Here is a 20,090-nt window from a genome sequence, read left to right as displayed (position 1 = left end):
AGGCTGTGGAGGCCAAATCGCTGAGTGACTTTAAGGCAGGGATCAATAGGTTATTGATTAATAAGGGGATCAGGGGTCATGCGGAGAAGACAGGAGAATGGGGAATAGAAAAATATCAGCCACGATTTAATGGCGGAGCAGACTCGATGGGCCAAATAGGTTATGGTCTTATGCTGTTGTAGCCATTCTTGCCAACTGCAATAATAACCATTTTCTGGAATGCTCAATGGGATGATGGCATCCTCATGATATTTAGTCAAACTCTGTAAGGGCTTATGGCAAGGAATGGGGTTAAACATTCTGATCTATTTGCTCACTTTTCTAGGGTTATACATTTGGATCATTCATTTGTTCAGCAAACATGTGAAAAAAGAAATGCAATTTTGTGCGTAGTAAACGAAAAGATTATCACATCCCAAAAGTGCTCCATTTCTGAACATTTGCAGATTGAAGAAAAGTGTGGAGGCACACTGGGACTTAAAACAAAAATATTGAAGGTGCGTATATTCACTGAAATACAAGTTTGTTTTTCATTGTAGCTACCATAATATTATAGCATGGATCTCGAGAGCTCATCCATTATTTTCTGCTCTGCATTAATTTAAAAAAACCTAGAACTGGTCTATTTGGAAATTAATTTACAAGTTAATGGATAAGTGATATAATGGGCTGGATCAACACAGTGTAATTGATGGAAAATAGTGCTTCAGCTGTAGGCTGTTTCAATTTATTTTATAGTGGAGTAGATAGGTTAATTTGCTGCAGTTTAAAAGCAAGGTATCAAGCTTTGTAGGAACATTTCCTGTACTTTGATGCATCAGTGTGCAAAATCACATAGTCCCTGGAGAAGAATTAGCTGTATAAAACATAAAAGAAAGGAATTCACTTTCTCAACCGGAGCAGTGGTTTTTAAAAAAAATATCTGATGAGATTGACAGATCTATCAGGTGTGTTTTAATTTTTAACATGAAAAATGTGTGGACTTCTGGCTGCTGTATCTTTAAAATATATTTATTACAACCCTTGATACAAAAGAATTGGATAGTAATTTTGCAGATCTTGGGATGGCCCATCTGCTTTTCGAGAGGAAAAAAAACAATTTAATCTTGGGGTGATGGTCCCTTTACGACCTAGGTTTCTCTAGGATCTGATTTGTGGTCAATGGCTACTGATGTTCAGTGAACAATCATGTGATCAGGTTGCCTGGGATAAGGGTGATAGGAAAAAAGTCAGCAAATTCACCCCCAGCGATGAACAGCTTCTCGAACATGGCCACGAACAGTCCTCACCGTGTCTCAAAGCCCTCTGCTAAACCCCTCCGTTCCTATTTGATTTTCTCCAAACGGAGGAAATCATTCAGATATCCTAGTCGGGTTGTCACCCCTGGCGGCGTTGCCGACCCCCATTCCAGTAAAACTCTCCGCTGGGAGCTCTATCCTCTTCCCTCAGCTCCTCTATGCTAATGAACCTCTCTTCCAGATAGAAATCTCTCGCCCTCACCAGCCCCCCACCTTTTTCCACTTCCTGTACGTACCATGCATCTCCCTGGCTTAAACCTGTGGTTGTCGCACAGCGGTGTTAACACCAACATCCCTTCTATCCTAAAATGTCTCCTCAGCTGGTACCACACCTTAATCTGGGCTTTCCGTATATCTCCTCGGTGCCAGCGGTAGCGCCGTCATCACCATGGCTCTCGGGCTGGTCACCCTGAAAGACTCTTCCTCCATCCTAATCCATTCTAACCTCTCTCCTTCCCACCTTTGCCTCACCTTCTCCACATTCGCCAGCGAATAGTAATGCAGCAAGTTCAGAGGGCCCCCCCCCCCTGCCTCTGCACCCTTGGTACCTTGCCCACCCATACAAACTCTGAAATAACTATACCAGCTTCTGAAAAAAGGCCTTTGGAATAAAAATCGTGAGCGTCTGGAATATAAATAGGAACCTTGGCAGGACATTCATTTTCACCACTTTGGCCCTCCCTGCCAGCATCAGATGCAGTGTATCCCACCTCCTAAAGTCCTCCCTTATCTTCTCCAACTTTGTTAGGTTCCACTTATATAGCGTCGCCCGCTCTCCCATCATCTGGATCCCAAATACCTAAACCTATCCCTGGATACCCTGTAGCCCCCCTAAACTGGCTCTACAACCCAACACATTCACCAGGAACACCTCACTTTTCCCCACGTTCAACTTTTAGCCTGAGAAGACCCCAGACCTCTCCAATAGGCCCATAATCCTCCTCGTGCTCTCCAGCAGGTCTGACACATACAATAAAAGTCGTCTGCTTATAGTGACACAGGTGCTCCCTGCTCCCCCTCCTAATCCCCTGCCACTCTACTGACTCCCCAAGGGCCATCACCAAGGGCTCTATCAGTAGCGGTAACAGCGGACACCCTGCCTCGTTCCCCTGTGAAACCCGAAACTCCATGAATTTGTCTCATTAGTCCATACACTCATCATTGGGGCCATGTACAGCAGACGCATCCATGCCACAAACTTGGGCCCAAACTCGAACCTACCCAGGACCTCGAGCAGGTACCACCACTCCACCCGACCGAATGCCTTCTCCACTTCCACAGAAGCCACCACCTCCGGCACCCGTCCTCTCGACGGGGTCATAATCACATTCAATAATTACCTTGTATTACTCAACAGTTGCCTGCCAGAAGGCTCTTCCTGATAATCCCCCCCCCCCCCCCCCCCCCCCCCCCCCCTCTTTGGTCTGCATAAAAGGCTCCCTGTGGACCTCGCCCTCCCCCAACCAAACAAAGACATATCCAAAACCACAGGTCACCTCTACCAAAAAATAAACGTGCAGGAGGGGAAGGGGAGCGGGGAACAGCTGTTCCCTTACAAAACTATTACTCTTGCAACAAATGGTTGACCCAACGCAACCTCCAAACCCCACACTACCCGTATCCACCAAACTCTATAGTGTCAGCTCATCCATCTCGCATTAAAGTTCAGTTCTCCCCAGTTTGTGCTCTTTAAGGAAGTCATTGGCTGCCTCTGGGGTTTCAAAGTAATATTTCCAGCTTTCATAAGTCATCCACAGTTTTGCCGGGTAGAACACACCGAACACGATCCCGCGTTGATGAAGCTCTGCCTTGGCTCTGTTAAATCCAGCACGCCGATTTGCCAGTTCAGCTCCAATGTCCTGGTATATTTGGACTTTGTAACCCTCCCATTTACAGTTCTGTTTCTCTCTGGCCCACTGCAGGATCTTTTCCTTCTTCACAAACTTGTGGAGCCTCACGATCACCGCTTGCAAAGGCCCTCTTGCTCTTGGCTTCTGCCTCAGAGACCTGTGTGCTCTGTCCACATCTGGGGCCTTGTCCAGCACCCCCTACTCCAACAGCCTTGCCAGCATCCTTGAGACATTTCTCATGGCACTCGTGCCTTCCACACCTTCAGGGAGGTCGATGATACACAGGTTTTGCCTTCTAGACCTGTTCTCCTGCTCCTCTAGCTTTTGCTCTTAACATCTTGCAGAGGTCTCCCAGGAGCCCCACCTCCGGCTCCAATGCCACCACCCGATCACTGTGGTCCGACATCAACTCTCCATCTCCCGGATCTGCGACCCCTATGCCTCCAAACACTTCTCAACCCTTTCCATCGAGCCATTCAGGGGTGGTACCCCCCCCCCCCCCCCCCCCCCTCTTCAATCAGTCCTTCTGCATCTCCTTTCTTTGTTGACAGAACTCTTCCCTAATAAAAGCTATCAACTTCTGGCTCTGGGGCTTTCCACCGGCCCTTCCCTCTCCGCCATCTTTCCAATATCTGCTGCGTCACAGGTCTCTTCCAGCTCCTTGGCCAGGTCTTTCACCTACTGCCGGGTTTGGTAACCAGCAGACATACCACTCCCAGGCGAACTTCTCCCTCAACCTTCAACTGCACTTTCCCGTCGAAATTTCTCCTGTTTTCGGGTGGAAAGAGCTCGGTTCTACATCTTCGAGCAGGAGCCACCCTGTGTGCGACCACTTACTCCATGGCTGCCAATGAAAGTCCTAAAAGTTGTAATACTTGGATCTACCATGCATTCATCCATCATATATCAAACAATGCACATGATTAAAATGCCAGTATACACGCCTGAAGTGTCAGCCCCTTTTCATCAAGATTCACGAGATAGTAATCAGGCACCAGGAGATTTTGTTTTGTCCTCTTCTTCGGCTCTTTTCCTGAGGCCTACAGGACAGTGAGAGACATTGTTGTGCCATGTTGCTGCGCCAGCCAAATGGTCTAATAGAAGGACCAAAGTCTTGGGGAAACATTAGTTTGTTGATTGAGGAAAGGGGGTTGCAGCAGAAGATGCAATACGACACTTGCACTCCAAAAATGGGTCTGAAGGAAGCTCGGTGCAGCGAAATACAGTAGATTTGAAATTATTGTTGCGCATGGCAATCTTGTTTGAAACCATATTCTGTTGTACAACTTCAGAACAAATTTCTAAGCTGGTTTTGTTTTGTAGGTTGCAGCTAACGATGATGGTGCTGTCACCAAAGATATTAACGTTGTGTTGGAGATCCCACCTTGCACTGTTATTGCATACAGTGTCACAGAGCTTTTTATAAAACAGAATGGGCAGTTTGGTATGCATTGATTTTAACATTTAAGTCAAATTGTATATTAATATCCCTTGTGTATACGCTGTCAGTTTAAAATTCAAACAAAATGTCATGTATTGCCGGGGGGGGGGGGGGGGGGTTTTGGTCAGTGCCCTGACACTTACCCCTGGCACAAGTTGGCACAGTGCCAACCTGGCAATGCCAACCTGTGCCAGGGGCACTTTTAGGGGCGGCCCTAATGGGAGCCCCATAGTGGGGGTTATTCTATGTCGTGCAGGAAGGTGGGGGAAGGGTGGATGACTGCCGGTGATGATTGTCAGCAGTGGAAGGGTTGGGAATACAGCCAATGATTGTCAGGGGTGGGTGAGGGGGAAGGATAGCCCCCAATGCCTCCGTGGTAGGTGCTAGGAGCTTTTGGGTTTAAGTGTTGATTGGGGCGCCATTTAAAAATGGCGTCCAATCTCTGTGAAGCCGGTTGCTGGCTCTAATGAAGCCCTGCCCCACCAGACTGATGGTGTAAACTACGCCCACTCCTTTTCTTTTCTCTCCAAGAGGCTCTATTTGGTGAGCAAACTGGTCTGTGCAACTGGAGAGTTACAGGTGAGTTTTCAATCTGAGCCTGACACTTTGCTAAATTCTGGTAAGGTCTGCCCAACATAGCTGAGTATGAGCTTGTATCCATGGTATAAAATTCTACAATTTTGAACTCATGACTGATTTGTGGAGATTTTAAAAAATCCACTTGTATATTTAAGAGTGCTTTTAAGGAAGTACCTTTGACGGACTGTAAAATGTATTTTAACAAGTTAGTTGGAACACAATGGTTGGGAGCTTTACAGCTTTCTTCAAATTATAGGTTTTGCAAGGACATTAGTGAAGATGCTGTCGATTCTAAATCAACAAGTTAAAGGACAAGTAGAGGTGAAATCATAGACTTCAGGAAGAATTTAAACCTAGTTGGCCTCAATTGATTTGGAAGATGTAGTTAATCTGTAGTACGAGAACGTGGCTGATAAATAATATTCAGTCCCTCAGTTGTTTGACTTCAGTCTGACTTCAATAATTTACAGTGCTATTAAATGACAATTTCAATTTTATACAATTTATCGTACTGTTGTAGCTGACTCAGTTCTGATGCTCATATAACTGCTATTAATTTTTTTTAAATCTTATTTTTATGCCAGAGATATGTCTGCTTTCAGACAAATGTGGAGGCTTTGATAAAATCCTGCTAGGCAAAAATAAAAAAGAGTTTTCCAGCACCGTAAGTTCCTCTTTGACCTGTGTTGATGGAGCAAGTAAAGACCAGGAGCATGTGGTCATGATGGATGTTCCTAGTGAAGCTTCACTAAGTGCTTTAAAACCAGGTAAATGAATATCACCATCACATTATTTGACAGTAGTTTGATATATTTGTCCAATCTGGTGTTGGCTTTGTGGCAGTGGCGACACTTGTCAAATTCTCTTGCTGTTTTAGTACTTTTTGGGATACTATGAATCTTCTGCTGTGTTCAGATTTTAATTTAGCACCATTTGTTGTTGTTGAAGATGGTTGGTATAGGGGCAGCACGGTGGCGCAGTGGATAGCACTGCTGCCTCACGGCACCGAGGTCTCCGGTTCAATCCCGGCTCTGGGTCACTGTCCGTGTGGAGTTTGCACATTCTCCTCGTGTTTGCGTGGGTTTCGCCCCCACAACCCAAAGATGTGCAGGCTAGGCGGATTGGCCACGCTAAATTGATCCTTTAATTGGAAAAACCGAATTGGGTACTCTAAATGTATATTTTAAAAATATATGGTTGGTATGTTGAGAGAGTGCAACATAGTAGTTATACAGCAAAAAAAAAAAATGATTGACAAGTAGTGAGGGCTATTTCAGACTGGGCAGAATGGCTGACAGGCGTGAACAGTTCTCTTTTTCCTTTTGTCCTGTTGCGATCTTTTTCTGAAAAATTCATTCAACTACCAAAGAGCCTTAAACAAAAGTCAGCATGGAACTGCTCCAGCTTCCATTCCACCATCTCCTGCATTGAAGCTCTTCAAAATCTTATCCTCTTTTCAGGGGTGGGTCTGGAGTTCATTAATTCAGGAGATTTCATCATCTTATTGGGGTTCTGTTATGTTTTTGCATTAATTCTTATTAACTTTTGGAAGTTCTGTTATATTAATGTATTCGCTGCAAGTGACTTCATAAGTTAGGGCGTCACGGTGGAATAGTGGTAAGCACTGCTGCATCAGAAAGCCAGGGGCTGCCTACAATGGACATTCGTACATGTTGCCAATGTGCAAAGTCAGGGAGTTCTGCTGCTGAATGTTGGTGTAAAAGACATGGGGTGTGATTCTCCGACCCCCACGCCGGGTGGGAGAATCGCGGGAGTGCCGGGTGATTTCCGCCACGCCGCCCTGGCACCCGCACGCGATTCTCCCGCGCCCCCCCCCCCCCAAAATGGTGTGCCGAGTTTTACGACGGGCCGCTCGGAGAATCGCCGCTCGACCGTAAGAAATTCTCCGGCCCGGATGGGCTAAGCGGCCTGCCCATTCCGACCGGTTCACGTCGGCGCCAACCACACCTGGTCGCTGCCGACGTGAACAGCGCCCGAACGCTGTGTGTGCGGCCTGTGGGGGGGGGGGGAGGCAGGATCGAGCACCAGCGGGGTGCTCAGGAGGGGTCTGGCCCGCGATCGGTGCCCACCGATCGGCGGGCCGGCGTCTCTAAAGGACGCACTCTTGTTCCTCCGCCGCCCCACAAGATCAATCCTCCATGTCTTGCGGGGAACCCGCGGGGAGGACGGCAACCGCGCATGCACGGGTTGGCGCCGGCCAACCTTCGCATGCGCATGTGACGTCATTTAAGCGCCACATGCCGCGTCATTTATGCGGCGCCGCTTTGACGCGGGCGCCAAGGCCCGGCGCGCAAAATTGACGCGGCGCCGCTCCTAGCCCCCTGGGGGTGGGAGAACAGGGGGCGAGGAGTGGCCTCCGACGCCAGAGTGAAACACTCCGGTTTTCACTCCGGCGTCGGCACTTAGTCTCCCGATGGGAGAATCGCGCCCATGGGGCTGGATTCTCTGCTGTCGGGATTCTCCATTACGCTGGCAGTCTGGGGATTTCCCGATGGCGCGGGGCTGCCCACAATGGGAAGCCCCACCATTGACCAGCTGGTGAGACGGGAGGACGAGGGGGTGGGGTGGGGGGAGGGGTGTCACGGGGTGGAGAATCCCGCCCATGGTATGTCGAACGTATGTGGAAAAAAGGACACACAGAGCGTGCCTGCAGCAAGAAAAAGCAAGTTGTAAGTAAAAATAAGAAGCAAGATAAAACCAAGTCAGCATTTAAAGAGATTAAAAGGAGGAATGTCAATGCTGTACAAAAGGGTCGAGGAAAACAAAGCGACTCACAGTCAGAGGAGGAATTACCACTGAATGTGCTAGCCATTGCTGGTACTACACACTGATCCTGGGCCACTCCACTGCTGGATGGATAGCCAGTATGGATGGAAGTTGACACTGGGACACCAGTCTCATTGCTGTCAGAGATTGTCTGCAAGAAGAAACCTAAACATATTCTCTTAATGCCGTTAAGGATAGTGCTTAAGGCATATACATGAGAAGTAGTTCATTGAAATAGCTGTGTAACTTAATGGGCAAAGTGCAGATTTGTCTCTGCGTGTAGTAAAGGAAAACTATCCAGTGTTAATGGGTCGAACATGACTGGAGAAAATCCGACTGAACTGGGCCAAAATCAACGTGATGACCAATGGAGAATTCGGCCTCCGGAAAATGTTACAGAAGCACATTTGTGTTCGATGGTGAATTAGGGAGCATGAAAGATATTTCAGTTAACTGAGAATAAAAGAAGGAAGCAAAGCAAAATGTTTCAAAGATAAATTTATCAGATCCCTGGTGGACTGAGCAGAGCCCAGTGCTATCTGGATAACATCCTAGTCACTGTAAGAGAGAAAGAGGAACATCTTTGAAATTTGGATGCTGCTCTCCAGAGGTTGAGAGACTATCATCTAAGAGTCTGTAAGGACAATGTGATTTCTTCCAATCCTCCATTGAGTGTTTTTTTACAAATAATTGATACCACTGGCCTTCATAAATCTCCTTCAAAAGTTAAGGCCATGCCAGAGGCATCTGCACCTCAGAATATTAATCAGTTACATTCATTTTCTGGGATTGTTCAACAACTATGGAATGTTTGTCCCAATTTAGTAACAGTTCTGAAGCCAGAACAAGAAGTGGAAGTGGTCGGATCAATAATGCTGTCATGCAAGCCAAAGAAATGTTACTTAAATCTGAAGTTCTTATGCAATTTAATCCGACAATTAGCTTGTGATGCTTCTCTTTATGGTATAAGAGCGGTGGCCTAGCACATCCTGCCATTGGGTGAAGACCCATTGCTTTTAGACATAGAACATACAGTGCAGAAGGAGGCCATTCGGGCCATCGAGTCTGCACCGACCCACTTACACTTAGCCCCGTAACCCAATATCCCCTCCTAACCGTTTTGGACATAAAGGGCAATTTAGCATGGCCAATCCACCTAACCTGCACGTCTTTGGACTGTGGGAGGAAACCGGAGCACCCGAAGGAAACCCACGCAGACACGGGGAGAACGTGCAGACTCTGCACAGACAGTGACCCAGCGGGGAATCGAACCTGAGACCCTGGCGCTGTGAAGCCATAGTGCTAACCACTTGTGCTGCCCCAATGGTAGCACAAGCTTCAGCAAAGCTGAAAATAACAATGCCCGTATTGAAAGGGAAGTATCAGGCGTCATTTTTGGAGTAAAGAAATTCCATCAATTCCCTTATGGGGAAAAAGTTCACATTGTTGACGGACCATAATGCATTAACTAGCATTTCTGGACCACACATGGGAATTCCATCATTTGCCATAAGTAAAATGCAAAGATAGGTATTGCTTTTGTCTGCATAAACTTGCAGCGTTAAGTACCAACAGTTAAGTCCACATGGTAATGTGGATGGACTTTCAAGAATACCATTGCCCGGTTGTTCGTCAGATTGCTCAAATGGGAATATCTTCTACTTTGAACAAGTAAACAATACACCAGTCACCTCTAAACAAGTGATGAAACACACAGAGTGATCCCATACTCTCAGAAGTGATGGATATGCTATTACAAGGCAATACTTCAGAACTAGCACCTAACCTGAAACCCTATTACTCCAGGAGATTGGAGCAGTCAATATAGTCAGGATGATTTTTTCGTCCTCACTGTCAACAAGGGTGGTACCAGGGGATTGGAGAGTGGCGAATGTTGTGCCCCTGTTCAAAAAAGGGAATAGGGATAACCCTGGGAATTACAGGCCAGTTAGTCTTACTTCAGTGGTAGGCAAAGTAATGGAAAGGGTACTGAGGGACAGGATTTCTGAGCATCTGGAAAGACACTGCTTGATTAGGGGTAGTCAGCACGGATTTGTGAGGGGTAGGTCTTGCCTTACAAGTCTTATTGACTTCTTTGAGGAGGTGACCAAGTTTGTGGATGAAGGTAAAGCAGTGGATGTAATGTACATGGATTTTAGTAAGGCATTTGATAAGGTTCCCCATGGTAGGCTTTTGCAGAAAGCAAGGAGGCATGGGATAGTGGGAAATTTTGCCAGTTGGATAACGAACTGGCTAACCGATAGAAGTCAGAGAGTGGTGGTGGATGGCAAATATTCAGCCTGGAGCCCAGTTACCAGTGGCGTACCGCAGGGATCAGTTCTGGGTTCTCTGCTGTTTGTGATTTTCATTAATGACTTGGATAAGGGAGTTGAAGGGTGGGTCAGTAAATTTGCAGATGATACGAAGATTGGTGGATTTGTGGATAGTGAGGAGGGCTGTTGTTGGCTGCAAAGAGACCTAGATAGGATGCAGAGCTGGGCTGAGAAGTGGCAGATGGAGTTTAACCCTGACAAGTGTGAGGTTGTCCATTTTGGAAGGACAAATATGAATGCGGAATGCAGGGTTAACGGTAGGGTTCTTGGCAATGTAGAGGAGTAGAGAGCTCTTGGGGTATATGTTCATAGATCATTGAAAGTTGCCACTCAAGTGGATAGAGCTGTGAAGAAGGCCTATGGTGTGCGAGCGTTCATTAGCAGAGGGATTGAATTTAAGAGCCGTGAGGTGATGATGCAGCTGTACAAAACCTTGGTCAGGCCACATTTGGAGTACTGTGTGCAGTTCTGGTCACCTCATTTTAGGAAGGATGTGGAAGCTTTGGAAAAGGTGCAAAGGAGATTTACCAGGATGTTGCCTGGAATGGAGAGTAGGTCTTACGAGGAAAGGTTGAGGGTGCTAGGCCTTTTCTCATTAGAACGTAGAAGGATGAGGGGCAACTTGATAAAGGTTTATAAGATGATCAGGGGAATAGATAGAGTAGACAGTCAGAGACTTTTTCCCCGGGTGGAACAAACCATTACAAGGGGACATAAATTTAAGGTAATGGTGGAAGATATAGGGGGGATGTCAGAAGTAGGTTCTTTACCCAGAGAGTAGTGGGGGCATGGAATGCACTGCCTGTGGAAGTAGTTGAGTCGGAAATGTTAGGAACCTTCAAGTGGCTATTGGATAGGTATATGGATTATGGTAGAATAATGGAGTGTAGATTAATTTGTTCTTAAGGGCAGCACGGTAGCATTGTGGATAGCACAATTGCTTCAGAGCGCCAGGGTCCCAGGTTCGATTTCGGCTTGGGTCACTGACTGTGTGGAGTCTGCATATCCTCCCTGTGTGTGGGTTTCCTCCGGGTGCTCCGGTTTCCTCCCACAGTCCAAAGATGTGCAGGTTGGGTGGATTGGCCATGATAAATTGCCCTTTGTGTCCAAAATTCTATGATCTATGATTAACCTAGGACAAAAGTCGGCACAACATCGTGGGCCGAAGGGCCTGTTCTGTGCTGTATTTCTCTATGTTCTATGTTCTCTGTCTTCTATGGGGCCTCGAGTGATTATTCCTTAACCATTGAGGAAACGGATGTTAGAGAAGCCACATGAAGGCTATTGCAGAGTCGTACACATTTTAAAAAAAAAGCGAAGTTATTTCTGGTGGCCTGGATTGGATGAGGGAGTGAAGAAACTATAAAACCTACCGCCCCAACCAGGGAACAAGTTTCATTGATCAAACATCTTCACAATTTCCTACTGGTGTATAGAAATACCGCACAATCCATCACCAAAATCTCTCCTGCATTACTAATGACGAAAAGACAACTATGCTCCATGTTTGATCTGTTAGACCCTGCGAAAACTGAAGAGATCGTACATCAGCAAGTACAAATGGAACGGTGGGAAAGCAAGGCAAAGCATATGAATTTTGTCCAGGAATTTCTCCTCGGGTTAAATGGGATCCTGTCACAATCCTTGCACAGACTGGACCTGACTCTTTTGTCCAGATCAGAGATGACCTTATCTGGAGGAGACATCCAGACTAGTTGCTGACTGGAAGAGTGGAACCGGGCTTGAAGAAAATCCAGGTTTAACCCTACAAAGTCATGACTTGACCCTTCCTACGGCCCCAACACTAACAGAAACTGTTGAGGAAAGCAACTCCTCATCTTCTGATCAGACACCGAAACTACCTCACAGCATCAGGGACCCGGATTTGATTCCAACCTCTGGTGACTGTGTGGAGTTTGCACTTTCTCCCCGTGTCTGCGTGGGTTTCCTTCGGGTGCTCCGGCTTCCTCCCACATTCCAAAGATGTGCAGGTTAGGTGGGTTGGCCATGCTAAATTGGTCCTAGGTGAGGTTACGGGGACAGTGTAGGGTTTGGGCCTAAGTAGGCCAGAACAGAGGGCTGGTGCATTCTCACTGGGCCGAATGGCCTCCTTCTGCACTGTATGGAGTCTCTGAACCTCTAGTTACTACGCCAATACCGGTTAAACCAAACACCAATGACATTAGTGCAAAGCTGAAAATGCCAGAAGTCACCCCTCAGTGTAGAGAAGGTGTCAGAGGTTCGCTGTCAACTGTTTCAAGAGCTACGACCTCCAGACCATATGACTTATTGACTATTGTTCAGGTTGAACTTGTTTTGAACTTGTGGGGACATTCAATTTAAGGGGGAGGAAATTCTTATTGAGGAAACTATGTTGTATTTATGAAATAACCGGAAGTAATGTTAACAACCTAGTGTGGGAAATCAAGAGATAAGAACAGCCATGTGAGAGATAATACATTGTGAATAAAGTTCTGTTGATTTAAACCTCCATGCTCTCTAAACTCATGCTTCCAAAACACAACAGATTTCCTTTAAAACAAAATATTCAGCAGTATGCCAAGTTCTTTGTCCTAATGTGGGGTAAAAGCCCACCCTTGAGTTACCATCTATCTTCCATCAGCTTCTCTGGGCATTCCAGTCCTTGACCAATAATACCCTGAGCATCTTCCCTTATCCCTTCCCCTGCTGTTCGCCAGGATCAATCCCACCTCTGTTCTTCAGATCTACTTTCAATGAGCTTCATTGTTTGTATTTGCCTGTTTATCAGTTATTTATGCTTACAGCTGCTTATAATGCCAGACTAAATGTTCTAGTTCTTTATCAGATTATTGAACCTTGGGGTGATGCATTATAGTAACTCCTATGATGACCTATTGCAGCTTTGTAGAATGCTCAATTCAGTTGCTCTCCCAGACGTGGAGAGGCCTCATTTGGTTAAGGCCCTTTCTGACCTGACTCAAGCTGTCATTATCTGATCATACCCATCTGCCTTGGTTCTTGGGAAACAAAACTTAAGCAATTCTCAGGAAAATGAAACCCACAGCCTTTAAACTATTTACCCATTCGAGCTGACTGATGAATTTGTGTTTATTCTAAGCCTATTTCTGATGTCGGTGGTAATTCTACATATGTCTATGCTTTATTTGTTTGTGTTATCTCCAAGTTATTACGATTTTCTCATTGCCTTTTTATGTTTTGTGGTTATCAGATTTATATTTCACTTTTATTGTTGTTTGTGCATTGTGTAGCCGTTATCTATTTCTGTACCTTCGTGGCTGGGGGAGAATGTGAACTTTGCACTCCTGCATGTTGTCCAACTGCTGTTTTTCAGTGCTTCTCTAATCTTATCACCACTTTCTGATTTCTGCTTTTAGATCATCTACTTTTTGTACGGTACATTTTTCCGTGCATTCCATTTCTTACCACCTTTTCCACAATTGTTTTCAGCTGCACCATCTGCTGATGTGTCTTCGTATCACATTTTACATAGTCTTTGGCTTGAGTGAAATTCTTACTTCATTGTGTATCACTCCCTTCGCTATATCACATTGTGCTCATTACTATCTTGACTCCTAATTACTCACATTTGCCACAACATTCCTTATTTGTGTCCACTCTTTCTTTTCCTTTTGCTGTCACCTTTTGTTTCTTTGAGGGAGAACGGTAGACCGTTTCTGGCTGATATTTGCTGCAGACCAGCTGTTTACCTGTTCAGTCTGTAGGTGTCCATTGCAGGCAACTGATTTTTTTTTTTTACACCGTTCACGATTCTCCCTAATCTGATATTTAGCCTAATAAACTCTTCACCTACACTTGCAGCTTTTAGCGTTTTTTAAATTTGACAAGTATTGTCTTAAAGTGACATGGACAATGCTTTTTTTTTTTTATAAATTTAGAGTACCCAATTATTTTTTCAAATTAAGGGGCAATTTAGCGTGGCCAATTCACCTAACCTGTACATCTTTGGGTTGTGGGGGCGAAACCCACGCAGACACGGGGAGAATGTGCAAACTCCACACGGACAGTGACCCAGGGCCGGGATTCGAACCCGGGTCCTCAGCGTCGTAGGCAGCAATGCTAACCACTGTGCCACCGTGCTGCCCTAACAATGCTTTTAAAAAATATTTTTCTCTGATTCTTATCACCTGATGCTATTTATACATGCCAAAAACCCTTTAATGAGAAAAATCAGGTTCTGTTAAGTGGGTACAATAATGTCCTGACAAACAGCAGAGAACTGACTTCCTTTAAATATTTGCCTTATTGTGATCTATGTTAAGCGTTTGTGCTCTTTTCAAAATAAGTTTACTCAACAACATGGCTATCTCATTAGAAACAACACCAGTACTGATAAAATGGCTACCGTCAGCCATTTTAATTACAACTCCTGTTAGTGACCTCAATGTGTTAGTTATCATGGCCAAACCTAAAGCAAGAAGTATGTTTATAGTCTTAACCTTATGCCTATCCTCACTACTTAGTGATCTGTTCCACATACTATTGATGTACAAGTACCATCTAGGTCCACACAAAATGCACTCATCACAGGACTAAAACTCCTTGAAATTTTGAGGACCCTTGGCTTTGGCTAGTTCATTGCATAATGACACTTTTAATCACCTCTGAATCACCTGTTAACTGTTCCTTTGCAATTTCTGGGGTTCATTTTCCAGTTATGCTGATTTTTGCCTTGATCTGCTAACGGTGCTTTCACCTTCATTCTGCCTGTGTTCAACCCTTTCGCTGTATTGACACCTGCCTTCAATATCTGGGCTACATCAAAATCTAGCAAGCAATGAGTCTTGTTTCACCAGGGAATGTCTCATCTGTCCCATAGAGCATGCAAAGCTTACTTTTTACTTTTGGAGGTTTTTAAGGCAGCAGACATCAGACCCAACAGTGGCGCCTTCTTCAACAATTGAACACTGCCTGTCCATGTGAGACACCTCCGCACAATCCAGTAATTTAAGGACTAGTACACAGTCATCTAGTTGACCTTCATCAATCTTTTCCACATCTGTTTTCCAACATATGTTGAATTCTGACTATTCTTTCTGAATAGTCGGACCTGACCAAGCCCCACACCCTTGCGCACTTAAACCAAGGGTACTCAGAAACTATCAAGACTCAACCTCTTAGGACATTCCTAGTAAGTGTCTTTGAGAAGCAATGTCCCAAGCATAAGAGGCAACATGTTAACAGCCAGCATACCAGACTTGGCCTAGCCAGGTATTCTCTTGCACATAGGAGTTGGTATCCCCAGGATACTCAGCACTTGCCAAGGCTCACCAGCCAGCCGGTCTTACTCCTCATCAACCACGTCTAAGGCAATGTACCAGCCCCACCGACACGCAAAAGGTCACATTATCTTCAACCGAGGAGACCCCACCACTGAGGAGAAGAAGATTTGCCAAGACACTCATCAATTGGGCGTCTTGGGTGGAAGCCCTGATTCCACTTCTTTATTAAGTGAAAACACAAAAGACGCAATTTGTTTTCTCTATTGGTAAAGATCTTAACGGTTCAGATATCTTGAGAGCAATTGTATCCCAACTATTTTTACGTGGTTTCTGCTATCCTTCACGATGGCCACTAGGATGTTGGTTTTTGTCTGGAAATGTTTTCCTTTGGGGTCCAATCTTCAACTTTAGGCTGCCATGTTCTATTCCATAAAGTCAGATGGTGTAAGGATGGAACTGAAGCCAATCTTTACACACTTCTATAAGTTTAATTTATAGAGATGTATAATACAAACACACCACAGTTTCAGTCAGTTTCTATGTTATGGGAGCCCAGTGAATCCCGAGTTAATTCCTGCCGTATGCATAAAATTAAACTCAACTAATACGAAACGTAACTGTTGTCCATTAAATATTCGACCAGTTCATTAGCAAGCCATTTAACCCCGGTGCCTTTACTTATGAGTGAACAAAGAACAAAACAGGTTTACTGTTTAACCCAATTTTATTCACAATTCTCTCTCTCACACAAAATATGACTCCAACTCACAGCTGAGCTCTAGGTATTCCCGCACTTAGTGAAGGAGGCTGGCCAGGCTACAATCACTCGATGTGGATATGTGCTTTGGGCTCCAAAGGTTGTCCCTGGGGGATTCCCTGGGCTGACTATCTGTTCCAATGTTCCTCCTTTTATACCAGTTCTGCTATCGCTGAGTCATGGGTATGCACCCACACCTGGCCTGAGTCTGATTGTCCTATCCAGATTTGAATTCCTTTCTGGGAATAAACAGGATACTCCTGTTCAGCCAGGGTGATTCAATCAAGATCCATTGTCCTCTGAAACATTCTGGTGTGACCAGCTATTGGCCCAATATGGAGTGTGATGGCCTTTTTGCTTGTCGTTTGTCCTGCTACAAAGTTGATCAAAGGTGTCTGGAAGTTAATTACATATTCATAGCATGGTCTTGTTCTTTTGTGTAAATGTGAGGGGGTAATCGCAAAATCCATATAGCGATAATTGACTTGAGTGCTCTTGCAGACGGCCAGTATCAATTCCAGCCAGGGCTTCATTTGGCAGTTTCTGTTCCAGGCCTAAATGTCTTGTCAACCTGCTCCCAGTACCACATAATTCTAATCCAACTTGAGACAACAACATTAATCCAGTATCATTTTTCTCTGGGAGGGCCGTACTAGTTTACAGGCTACAGAAAACCTGTTTGTATACCATTCTACTGAAGCTGACGCTACTGAAAAAATGTTGAATGATCTAAATTTCCTGCTGACTCTGGCAGAGTTGTGTAAAACATGAGAACAAAATCTGGCTGACAGGTGAATTGCCATCCAGATGGCAACATCAACACTTCTACATTGTGGGTTTCTGTCTTGAACAACTATACCTTGTGGTGACCAAGAACTGTGTAAAAATTCAGGAAGTTTGTTGTGTGCTTTCTCAATGAGGCCAATATTTAGCTGGCCTCATCTCGGCTAGATTATCAAACACATTCTATCCCTGGCGGTATTGATTATCTCAAGTATATCTTGGTGTGGGGTGGCCATGGCTGAGGGTCTCAGCAGAATGTCTGACTCACTGAGGGATGTTACCCAATACCAGGCTGACCTTGATGAGGTGCTGCGGGACATGTCCCACTCTCAGATGGAAATGGCTGAGGCGCTGTGGAGCGTGTCACAGTCACAGGTGGGCATTGCCGAGGAGCTGTGGAGCTTATCGCAGTCGCAGGTGGGCATTGATGAGGTGTTGCAGAGCATGTCCCAGTCACCGGGGAGCATCATCGCGGCCATTGACACAATGGTGTGGACCATGGGGGCTACAAGGGTCAGATGATGCAGGGGCAGCTGCGGCTTGAACCAGGTGCCCCTCCGTCCGAAGGTGAACACCAAGGCCCTATAGGCACCGCCGGGCAGGGGGGGTGGGGAGCTGGATACCTACCCAGACCCATCCGTGGAGTGGGGATGGTGGCCACCAGCTCCCCCCAGTTCCACCCCGCTGATGAGGCCGTGTCTCACAGCCAGCACACGGAACAGGGTGGCACAGCTGTGCATGTGCTGCTGACAAGTGAGCCGGGGCCCTCCGCCGCCAGAGGACGCCTGCCAGGGGCATCGAAGGCCACAGGACATGGCAAGCAGCTGGTTACCTCCACCTCAAATCTGCGTCCTGGGGACACACCTAGACCTAGTGGTAGAGCCAGGGGGGGCAAAGCACATCGTGGATCACTGAGGCAACCGGGGGGGGGGGGGGGGGGGGGGGGGGGGGGGAGGAGTTGGGGGTGGGGGGAGGGGACAGCAGCATCAGGAGGAATTATCAGACACAACAAACATCTTTGTGCGCAACCAGTATGGTGCCACCATCACCTTCTTCCAAAGTGCGGGCCAACCCCCAAACTCTTGACCCAGCTCTCTAGACATCTTCCCCTCCCCGCGGTATCCACCCACCCTCTGGCCGTGGACATAATAATAATAGTAATAATCTTTATTGTCACAAGTAGGCTTACATTAACACATGAAGTTACTGTGAAAATCCTTTAGTCACCACATTCAGCCTGTTCAGGTAGACGAGGAAGATTTTAGAATGCCCAGTTCACCTAACAGCACGTCTTTCGGGACTTGTGGGAGGAACCTGGAGCACCCGGAGGAAACCCATGCAGGCACAGTGAGAACGTGCAGACTCTGCACAGTGACCCAAGCCAGGAATCAAACCTGGGACCCTGGCGCTGTGAGGCAACAGTGCTAACCACTGTGCTACCGTGCTGCCCCAATGTCCCCAGAGCGGTGTCCCATCCCCTGGCTGTTCGGATATTGGCTGTTGCGTGTGTGGTATTGCCTCTTGCAGTGTTCAAGCACAGCGCTCAGGTATCAGTGTTTGATTGGGATGCTAGGCAACGACTCCCACGTGCTACATGGTCCGCCGACCCACTGGAATACACTTGGGATGCGTGAAGTGTTCACTTAACAGGGATGCATCTGTTCCATTGAGGACCGTACGAACGATGAGCCCGATTCTCCCAAAATATTTCAAAGTTCATTTGTGGTGGGTTTTTCTGGGAGTTTCGCGCCGGCTCTGTTGTCGAGTTACCTGCTGCCATTCAATGACACTTAGTCATTTTTTTAGGCCCTGGGGAGCTTCTCTGGTTTAGCCCACGCGTAGGGCTGAATTCTCCGGCTGCAACCGGAGAATCCCGCCCAAGGTCATTGGACTTCTTCATTGCCCCCTGTCGCCCATGGTATTCTTGTGGGGGCGGGGAAGAAGAATCCAGCCCTTAAAATGTTTTGTGGACTCTCCTGCGCAGCTCTCACTCGCACTTCTTTGTCCTGTTGTGGACTCTGCTGAGCAGCTCTTACTAGCACTGCTTTGTTCTGCTGTGGACTCCAGCGCAGCTCACATTAGTACTGCTTTGTCCTGTTGTGGACTCTCCTGAGCAGCTCTCACTAGCACTGCTTTGTCCTGCTGTGGACTCTCCAGAGCCGCTCTCTCCAGCAGGTTTAGTTGTGAGATCCTGGCCTGTTTGCGCCTCTGAACTTCTCTTCCTTATTTCAAAATGATCCATTTTAAATTCTTCAGTCCTGCTGCATGTTTGCTGCTAACAAAATGGAGGAATCACAATCGCGCCCAGAGCATGAGACATCAGTGTTTGGGACCCATGACCTGCTCTCTGCCATTGTTTCAGGGGGGAAGACTGCATTGAATTTAAAAATAAATCTTCCCTTGGGTCAGTGCGCTGATGACGGGAGGAGGCGGTCTTTCTCGCTGGGCTCCGGGCCTGTGCATTAACGAGCGGGCACGCATGCGCGGCACGGACAGCATTCTAAAAGCCGGTCATGGCCGTCATTTTTAAAAGCCGGGCGCAGCCACTATTTGTAAAAGCCGGCTGCTGCAGCCATTGGGCACTACTTCCTGCAATCAGGAACGCCGTGATGCATGGCCCGTGACCCTCCCCACACCCACCCACGGGACACGAATCCGACTTTGAAAATGACTGCTCTATTGCACTGAAGCCACAGATCACACTACATTTGCTTCTGTTTAGAATTCCTGTGATAAATTTCAAGCAGCTTGAATATGAAAAACTGCAGGTTTAATACCTGATTTTTGGGATGTATATTTTAATTCCTATGCTGTATTCATTGGGGGGGAATTCTCCACCAGTGGTAGCAGAATTCCCAATACGGCAGAATGTCTCAAGTCGGACAAAGAACAGTTTATAATCATTAAGGTTAGCTTCAAAGCAGTGTGATCCACATGCATTCAAGCGGGAAGGGAATTTAAATAAACAATCCAGACACGTGGCTGCCTAAAAATGATTATTCCGTTAATTGCAGGTCAG

The 20,090-nt window shown here is 46.3% G+C and overlaps 1 protein-coding gene across 2 annotated transcripts in view; it reads left to right on the top strand.

Annotated features, from left to right (window-relative positions):
• gsdmeb (gasdermin Eb) overlaps positions 1-20,090 on the top strand; it is a 60,911-nt gene that overhangs the window by 13,820 nt on the left and 27,001 nt on the right. For both annotated transcript variants that reach the window (XM_038797216.1, XM_038797217.1), the window contains exons 4-6: positions 326-497; positions 4,472-4,592; positions 5,753-5,935. In XM_038797216.1, coding sequence (XP_038653144.1) covers positions 326-497; positions 4,472-4,592; positions 5,753-5,935 — 476 coding nt within the window. The remainder of the gene's footprint in view (positions 1-325; positions 498-4,471; positions 4,593-5,752; positions 5,936-20,090) is intronic.

This window comes from Scyliorhinus canicula, chromosome 5 (assembly GCF_902713615.1).
Source record: "Scyliorhinus canicula chromosome 5, sScyCan1.1, whole genome shotgun sequence".
Taxonomy (NCBI): domain Eukaryota; kingdom Metazoa; phylum Chordata; class Chondrichthyes; order Carcharhiniformes; family Scyliorhinidae; genus Scyliorhinus; species Scyliorhinus canicula.
Note: the sequence above shows the minus strand (reverse complement) of the source record. Positions and strands in the feature narration are given on the sequence as shown.